The sequence below is a fragment of the Sesamum indicum genome, linkage group LG2, assembly GCF_026168435.1.
Source record: "Sesamum indicum cultivar Baizhima isolate 11 linkage group LG2, ASM2616843v1, whole genome shotgun sequence".
Taxonomy (NCBI): Eukaryota; Viridiplantae; Streptophyta; class Magnoliopsida; order Lamiales; family Pedaliaceae; genus Sesamum; species Sesamum indicum.
Genome location: NC_142658.1, coordinates 3,661,526 through 3,670,900, shown reverse-complemented (window position 1 = coordinate 3,670,900; position 9,375 = coordinate 3,661,526). Strand labels below are relative to the sequence as shown.

General features: G+C 37.0%; 1 protein-coding gene across 1 annotated transcript; it reads left to right on the top strand.

Annotated features, from left to right (window-relative positions):
• Window positions 1-566: 566 nt before the first annotated feature.
• Window positions 567-4,334, top strand: LOC105178304 (cinnamoyl-CoA reductase 1). Its single transcript, XM_011101764.3, has 6 exons — window positions 567-820; window positions 1,725-1,894; window positions 1,986-2,174; window positions 2,266-2,428; window positions 3,284-3,473; window positions 4,108-4,334. Exons 1-6 carry the CDS (start codon window positions 679-681, stop codon window positions 4,238-4,240), a joined length of 987 nt encoding a protein of 328 aa, XP_011100066.1. The 5' UTR covers window positions 567-678; the 3' UTR covers window positions 4,241-4,334.
• The last annotated feature ends 5,041 nt before the right edge of the window (window positions 4,335-9,375 follow it).

The window sequence follows — 9,375 nt, the reverse complement described above, 5'->3', positions numbered from 1 at the left end:
TGACTTAATACTACTTATAATAGGTCAAATAAATCTTTTTATGACCAAATCACTCTCATACGTCTTCATGCATCAATGCATGTGAGGAGGTATATCTTCACCAAGGTAGTTTAGTTCGCAAAAAAAATATTTGACCTGCAAAAAGTCAATTTTAAACCGATCAAAGATAAATATCAATTTTCATTCTGTTTTTTAATTTTAGTGAATTTTGATAATGAGAACTTATTTATTAGATAGAAGCAAAAACCCACAAGCGCTAGATGTATTTTCATAAATTACAGTGACTTTACGTGTAATAATATTAAATTTGAGATGAAAAGAGTGTAATTATCACTTTTCTTTAGCATTTCTAATGAGTTTTCAAAATTTTATTAACTAGATATATACATTAGAAACGGAATTTTAATTAATGGGATTGAACCAATCAATTTCTCAATATGTGTATCTTGTTGAATATTGTTGCATCTTTCTGCATTTAACATCATTCCAAGGATTTGGTTTTTATGATATAGTTTTCATTGTCAAGTCACCTAGAGAACCGTCCGTCGGACACTGAAGTATGAACCCACACAATGAAGTCACGCATGACGTGTGCGCACAATAGCATTTCTCGAGAGGGGCCGACACTGGTCGGCGGTATCGCCATAAATACACCCCACACTGTTAATTATCAGCTCAATGTTGTTTTATTTTGTGGCCAAAATGGGAGAGAAAAATGGCAGAGTTTGTGTAACAGGCGCCGGAGGGTATGTAGCTTCATGGCTTATCAAGATTCTTCTTTCTCAAGGCTACGACGTTCACGGCACCGTCAGAAATCCTGGTAGATATTTTTTTCCTTTTTTTCTTTAATTTCTTATTTTTATAGTAAATATAGTCAGTTGAAAAGAGTTCTAATTGTTTAACTGATGATTCTCCTTCCATTGGGTATGGTTTTCAATTAGTGTTAATTTTATGGAATTTGTTCCTGTATCTGATGTGAGTGTCTCGGTGGTGGTGGTCTTGCTGTGTCTTTTCTTGTTTGTGATTGTTATTTCTCCACCTACTCCCGGAGCAAGTGCAGAAGGCAAGACCGGAATACAGGGTTTGGCAGTCAAGTGCTTAATTCTTCACTTGAATGTTATTCAATGCTTTATGCAGTGAATGTTGGGTTCGACTTAACAGTGTTACAAAGATGATCAAATTAGGAAATATCTCAACAAGTTTGGGCAGGAAAACATATTTGTTTATTTATATTGAAAAGAAATGCTGCTAATTATATGTCAACAGTTGCCCTTGTGGTGGAATGAGTTGTAGGCCTACAAGCCGCTGTAGAAAATGTGACCCGCTTTGTCTTTTTTGGAATTGTTAAAGATTCTTAGTTGCGCTTCTGTTATAGCCATAGATTTTAGCATGTAAGTGGTTGCTTGATTCTACATTTGTTATTGTTAATGAAAAACACATTTGGGACTGGCTTAACTCTTGCATCACTTGTCCAAATTTGTAGTAGGGAAATATACGTATATATATATATGGAGCTTGTTACTTGATCAAACTTTGTGTTTGTTTTTTGATACCGTTGTTATTCTTGATAAACACTTTAACGCAAGCATGTAAGAAATTTTTGTTGTCATCTTATATATTGTACAATTGAAAGTAATGGTTGATTTTGGGACATGTTTTTTCTTGAAAGGTGGTACCATGATCTCAATAACAATCTCATATGGATTTCTTCGTGTATGTCACAGGGGATGCCAAAAACGCACATTTGATGAACCTTGAAAATGCAGCTGTAAAGCTGAAACTCTTTAAGGCAGATTTGATGGATTTCGACTCCATTCTTGCGGCCGTCAAAGGATGTGATGGAGTGTTCCATGTCGCCAGCCCGGTTCCTCCTACCTCTGTACCAAACCCAGAGGCAAGATTCGTAAACGCTTACTTCAACTCCTAACTTAAAAATATTGTATAACTTGGTATTGTAATACTCAAGAATCATGGGATTGCTATAGGTAGAACTGGTCGAGCCTGCTTTAAGAGGTACTCTTAATGTCCTGAAAGCATGCTCTGAAGAGAAGAAAGTCAGACGTGTTGTGATTGTATCATCTGTAGCTGCGGTTATGATGAACCCTAACTGGCCCAAGGATCGGGTTATGGACGAGACATGTTGGTCAGACTCCGAATACTGCAAGACGACTAATGTAATTATAACCTTTGAGGAATTTTCTTTAACTAGCTGCACTGGTATGTTTTTCGACCGATAGGCTTGATTTTCTGATCTTGTGTGTATAGAATTGGTATTGTTTCTCAAAAACAGTGGCTGAGGCTGAGGCTTGGGAATATGCAAAGAAAAACAGCCTAGATGTTGTGACCGTGTGTCCGAGTCTTGTCCTTGGACCTATGCTGCAGCATGCAACAAATGCTAGCAGTTTGGTTCTTGTTAAGCTGTTGAAAGGTATTTACTCCTACCTGCAGTACATTTTGGAACTTTTTGGCTTTCCTATGTAATTATCATTCTTTCTTATACCAAAATTATATTCTTCTGATGTAGTGAACTTTAAGCTTGTGTAGTTACTGTCTGCTTAACTTTTGGCCTTTTTAGTTTGCTCCTTGATGGAATTGACAGCTGAATTTGCTCAGATTTCTGCAACAATCGGGTTCATTTTATTTAGAATACGGGAGTGCTTGTGAAAACTATATAGAAGTCATTTTCACCGTCTGGCTTAACTTTACATTACTTCTAGTTTTTCCAACCACAACTTCTACTTTTTATTGTCTAAGGATTTGTCTGGGTAATTCCATGTTAAAAGGATTTCAAGAATTATATTTTGTGATGAATTTCAAATTTTTTGGATATGGAGTCATTTGAAATCTTATCTCTAAATTGAAATAATTCCATCCAAATGTAGCCTAAGTCAAGAAAGGATAGAATTCCAGAAGCAGAAGCAACTCCAACCCACTTCTTCAACTTCTATGCATTTTTGTGCCTGTTCAAAATTATTTTGGGACTAAAATGGCATTTCTATCGATCCTTCTGAGAACTTTTGTCAGAATAACCACATGGTCTTTCAATATGGTTCAGCCATGGATCTACTTGGATCATAACCACTGTCCCCTAAAGCATGAATATGATAGAGGTTATATTAATATGAGTCTGAAAATGACAAAAATGTTAAAAAAATGTGATTGCTCATCATTGTTCCTCTGTTGTCCGAATTATTTAGTGCTGTATTATTTAGCTGTTTCTTTGGCTTCAATTAGAATGCATCCTGTGTTCTAACATAATGCATTTTCTTACTTGACCACACAGAAGGATACGAGGAAGCAGAAAACAAAGTCAGGAAGATAGTTGATGTACGTGATGTAGCAGAAGCGCTAAAACTAGTGTACGAGAAACCAGAAGCTGAAGGTAGATACATATGCACAGCTCACGCCATCAAGACTCGGGATATGGTCCAAATTCTGAAGGAAATCTATCCAACCTATAACTATCCCAAGAGGTAATCATCTTTCCTCAAAGTTTATCTTCTCTTTTTTCTTGTACATATATATATATATATATATATATCTTTGCATAATTACACTGATGCTGATCTAGATTTAGATATATATAAAGAAATTCATTATTTTCTAAAATAATTGTTATCAGATTTTACGTCACGGATTACAATAAAAAGCTGGAGGGTAGATTTGTAATAGAAGTATGAGTGAAGAGGGGTTCAGTACTTTTTTGTAAAGTGACTGCACTTTAACTTTGGTGTTCATGAATGATTGGGATCAATGAGGTATTGTTGTTTCTGTTGAAACGTTACGGGTTTATTCTTGATAAGGTGCTTCGCTGTGGAGGGAGAGGTTTTGAGGTTTATAAACCATCCCTCTTTTACAATTTATATGGCACGCTTGCTATTATCATAAATCAAAATTATCCATTTTTCTTGTTCTTTTTGTCGTCATTGCTTTTACGCCCTCTATCTTTTTGTCGAACTTGAGTTTTAAATAATTTTGTGCGATCTCTTTTTTCTTTTCTTTTTGTTTTTTTCTGGATTTACGACTGCAGATGCAAAACATGCTCACCTTTTTCATTAAATGTCTTCCCTGGTTTCTGTATCTTACATGTACTAAACTTATTTGCAGCTACAAAGAGGGAAGTGATTTGGCAGAAATGAGTTCAGAGAAACTGCAAAGGCTTGGTTGGAAGTGTAGGACACTGAGAGAAACTCTTGTGGACTCAGTTGAGAGCTACAGACAGGCCGGCCTAATACAATGATACTTTCCTATGTTGTTTTTCATTAACTACCACTTTGTAATTGCCTCAATAACTTTTATATAAAATAGTCTGCATTTGGATTTCCTATTCTAAATCTTGTTCTACTTTTTTTTTTTCATTAGCAGAGCCTGTCGCTAATATGATCACTCATTTGGGCATAAGCCCTACTCAATTAGTTCATAATTATATGAAAAGTATTCTATGTTTTGTTATCCTCATGCGATATTTTGAACAAAAGTCATCTTTCACTAAGTTTTGGACTCTGGTAATTGTTACGTAATCGACTTGATCATATAATCCTGGTTTTTTCTACACAAACACTCTCTGTAATTGTAGGTTCATAGATAAATTTCTATGTTCTATTGGTTCGTGGAAAAATAAGTTCTTCTTCCTTGAGGCTCCCCCTTCTCGCCCTTAGAATGTCCTTCGTGAATGGAGTTTTAATAAGCCAACCATTTGTTGTTTAGGCCCTCCCTCCTGGGACAAAAATTTCATTAATAATGTACTAACTGACCACTGCTTTAGTGTTGCAAACTGTTGAAAGAACAAAATCTTGTCTTATTGGGTTTGTCCTTCTCAAGCATTCGATCGTTAAGGACATCAAGTAAATTTGTTGCTTGCTCTCCTTTTTGTGGCAAAGATTGCACTCACAATTTGTTTCTTTTTCAGACGTAGCCGCTGGTGCTACTATGATCTTCAATCAGGCCAAAAAACATCGTATAAATTATTGGTTAAGGTCCACGCTATGGGAATAGCCTTTGCCTCCGAGTCGTTGTCCGTTCCTTCGACCCCTTATCCTCTTCATGCTGCTACCTAGCAAGGGGCCGATTAAAAGGTGGAGCAAAGTATCAAACTCCCCAATCTATCAATCCTATTACACAAGTTCCCAATCACTCTTTTGAGCTCATCGAGGATGCCGCCATTGGCCCTCCTTGTATGCTAATATTTTCCCTCAGGTCAATTCCAGGAAGTGATCAAAGAATAAACATAAAGTTGACAAGTCTTGTCGTGTCGAGAAATCCCAAAAGGAAGGAGAGGAAAGAGTCAAAGTTGCTGACATCGAACTTGAAAAATTAGGCAAGAATGAGAGGGTTGCTGAACAAGAGAAAACAACTTATGCTGACTAGGAGCAGATGTGAAAAGGAAAGCATTCTGTGTGGAGCGTTCTCACGAGATGGGGGTCGAGTATCTAAGGCTTGACAAGGAGAAACCATCCGCTCCAAGGAATTTAGGTCGAGCCTACGATTCATGGTACTCATGAAGGGGCGGTTCCCTCAGCATCTCAGGTACCTGTCTTCACGGGCATTAAGGCCCAAACTGAATTACAGTTTGATCTGATAGAGCATGATGCCAAACATTTGGAGGTTTGTTGCTGTCGATGGTGAGGGCTCATGCTAAGATTGCCAAAGTTTTAGACTTGAACATTAACCTTCCTGCAAATGAACATGCGCGTGCCCTCGATTGGCAAGTGTTTGATCACAATTCAGTCTTTAGCAGTCAGGCTAGTGAAATTTCGTTTGAGTTGTATAAGGCATTTCTGCTACCTCGTGACAAGGTGGCTTTATCTGACTTACATCATGCTCGACTAGAAAAGATGGGGGCTCATAATTTCTAATAGGTACATATGCTTATCATCTTTCATCGGTTGCACTTTGTAACTTGACTATTTTTTTTTTTTAGGGCATGAACCGAGGACATCGAGGTGTATATCCCAAATCTTGAAGATAAGAACCGCAAAACCGAACTTGACTATGAGTACTAGAATGACAAGCTTTCCAACATGCAACAACAATTATCTAAAAAGTCGATCAACTTGCTCAATTAGAGCATGAGAAATCAGCTTTGGATCATGAGATGGACAAACTATCAAAAGAGCTATTGTATTCAAAAGTTGCCTTAAAGAATCTGGATGCAAAGTATCAAGCTGAGACTGATAAGTCTTATCTAGCTGGCAGGGAGCAACGAACAAATGATTTTCTCCAATCTTTGGGAGTATCTGGCTATGTTACAGCGAGCTTGAAAGATGGGGCTAGGGACTTTATGAAGTTCCATGCTATCAAGGCTACAGTGGTTAACCAATTGACTGAAGATGGTTTCTTGAATTTTTGCAAGTGTCTTGATCAGTTGAAGCATTTGAAGGGTATCAAGGAGGATTTCGACATGTCCTATCTTAGCTCCTTTAAGATATCCAAGTGTCAGGACTATGAATCTAACCAGTTAATGAGCTTAGTTGGGAGTTAGATGAGTCTGCCGATTTTGTTAATCCTTATCACCTTACATTTTGTAATCAACAATCTCTTTGCTGGTGTAATTAAAGCATAGACCTTGATTGCTTCTACCCTTATTCCATGCTAACTTAACTAAGTATCATCCTCTTTTTATATGATCAATCATTATTACTCGTCGTAGAATAAATGTTACAACTATAATTCTACTTGCTGCAAATGCATTGAGAGACAGATCAAGCGTACAGAGCCAATGGATGTCATGTGTCTAGATCAAGCGTATAGAGCCAAGAGAGAAGCTTTAAAGAAACTGGAAGAAAGCCCGGAGTATCAATTCTTACAATGCCAGAATGGATAAGGGAATATCTAATGCGAATATTGCAAGAAAACAGGGAAAAAGTATCCAAGAAGTGGAAAGGAACTCTGTGCCCCAAAATTGAAAAGTTGCAGCAGAAACATATTGATAAAATTGGTGACTGCATCCCTATTAAGGCCAATGATAGACACTATCAAATTTCATGTTATGATGGGAGTCAGTTCTCAGTGGATTTGGAGAGGAGAACATGCATGTGTAGATTGTGGTGAGGAGGGACATAATGCAAAGAGATGTGCCTTATATAAGGACATGTAAGAACCTAGGTTTGATGAGACTGAAATGAATACATTGTTTTCAAAGGTACCTCAATATTCATACTACATTTCTATACATAATCTGTTGTATATATATAAACTAATGTACTCTTTTGTATATTAATTTTTATTTTCAAGTAGGTGCATAATCCACAAGCACTACAAGGAAGAGGAAACATTCTGTCTATGAAGATCCAAATAGGGTAAGTATGCTCACTTTTTATGGGTGTATAATCCTATTGTACAAATTGGTTGACAGTGTGTACAATGCTATTCAATTAGGTGACTATGCTTGCTACAGATAGTGGAGTAAACGATCAACCACCAATTTTACCTCCAATTGTGGAACAACATGAGCCAATGCAGCATGATGTGGAGCCAGAAATACTGACAGAACCTGGCCCTACACCCACTCTACCATGTGTTCAAGGGCCTACGATGTACGAACAATTGCAGATAGCCAACACAAACATATCCTTCCAACCCCAAGTGACATTGCAACGGAGACTCAACATCAGAGCACCTCTTCCAATGACTGGTACCAGTTTCATGCCCTCTTTTTCAAGCAGGCCAGCAGCTCCTATTTCCAAGACAATAGTGAAGGAGCATGGGAGAAAGTGGGTTGACATCTCTAATAGCCTTCCCAAAGTTCTGAGGATCACGGGCAAAAGTAGTCTGTTTCACACTTGTAGTGGATTAGTTTTTGTGCACTTACTTTTGTGGATCAGTTTTTGTGTCAGACAGGTAGGAATAGAGTCAGATAATGAGCTTTTGTGGATAGTTTGTGGTGGTAGGAATGGAGTCAGATTATTAGTTTTTGTGGATAGTGTTTTTTGGTTGTGCAAGTGAAGTGAAATGTCATGAAGTCAAACACATTGTAATGTAAGAATTTTTGCAGAAATTATGATTTACAGAAATTATGAGTTCTGTTTTTTGTTTGCATTGTTTGCATTGTGCAAGTGAAGTGAAATGTCATTAAGTGAGGATCAAACAATGTCATTAAGTGTTCTGTTTTTTTGTTTGCATTGTTGAAGTTTTGGTTTGCAGAAATTTTGCCAGAAAGTATGAGATTACAGTCCAGGTACTTGCAGAAATTATGAGTTCATAGTCCAAGTTTACTTAAATTCTGTTTGTAGAAACTTCATTACACATAACCAAATGGTTACAGTAATACAATTAATTGAAAGATGAGATTAAATACTAAATACTAAATACAATATATTGAAACATGGGAAAATTCCATTACACATAACCAAATGATTACATATGGATTTCGTGATACAAGTACTTCAAAAATACCAAATACAATACATTCATACACTTGCTAAACATAGTACAATATGAACTAAGCCTAACCATCTTCTTCATCTTCTACACCCTACATTTTTCTTGTTGATTCTTCGAACACAATCCAACACTCACCCAAATGCACATTATGCAAATAACCAACAAAACAACTGCCAGTTTCCAAAGTCTTCCATGCTTGAAATTTAGTTTCAAAATTTCAGCTTCCATTTCATTCTTATTGCGCAATAAACCTATGATAATTGTACACGCCCTTCTACACATTGGAGGGTCCTCCCAATCTAAAAGACCACACCCACCCATCTACAATCAGTTAAGAAAATAAGAAAAATATAATGAGGAGAAAATTCAGCAAAGTGGAGATGAACAAAAAAGAAAAACAAACTTACATTGTAGTTTTTACATGAATGGAATCTCCTTCCAAGGTTGATCTCAGTTCATGAAGTCTGAAGCACTGGCCTCTTTCCACAATAGCAATCGACGAGAGATGAAACACTGCTCATCTTCAATTCCTTGCTCAATTTCTCCTTAAATCGTGCCTTGGGAGCGAATTTTTTCTTGCGTGGCAAAAATTGGGAGCGAACTAGGGTTCTTGCATAGCAAAGATTGGGGATAAGCTGTTAATGATTTTTGCAGAAGAAAACTTGCGATTTTAATCTATGGGCAAGCTGACGTGGCTTATTTTCCACGTCAGTTTTGCCATGTCATGTTGCCCCTTTTTTTTTTACACTTAAGCCATTTAACCGGACACGTGAGCTTCCCCCAACATTCAGATGCTTATGTGCCTCCCCCATGCACAATTCCGGCTGATTTAGGATAATTTGTCCTAAAATTGTCAATTTTTTTAATTACTGTTTTATTATTCTATTTTGAAAAAGACCTGGACTGGACAGACCAGCGCCCCTAAGAAACTGGACGAAAATTGCAATTTTACCTGTACTTATATCTTTTTAATAATCTTTGCCAAAAGCCTGC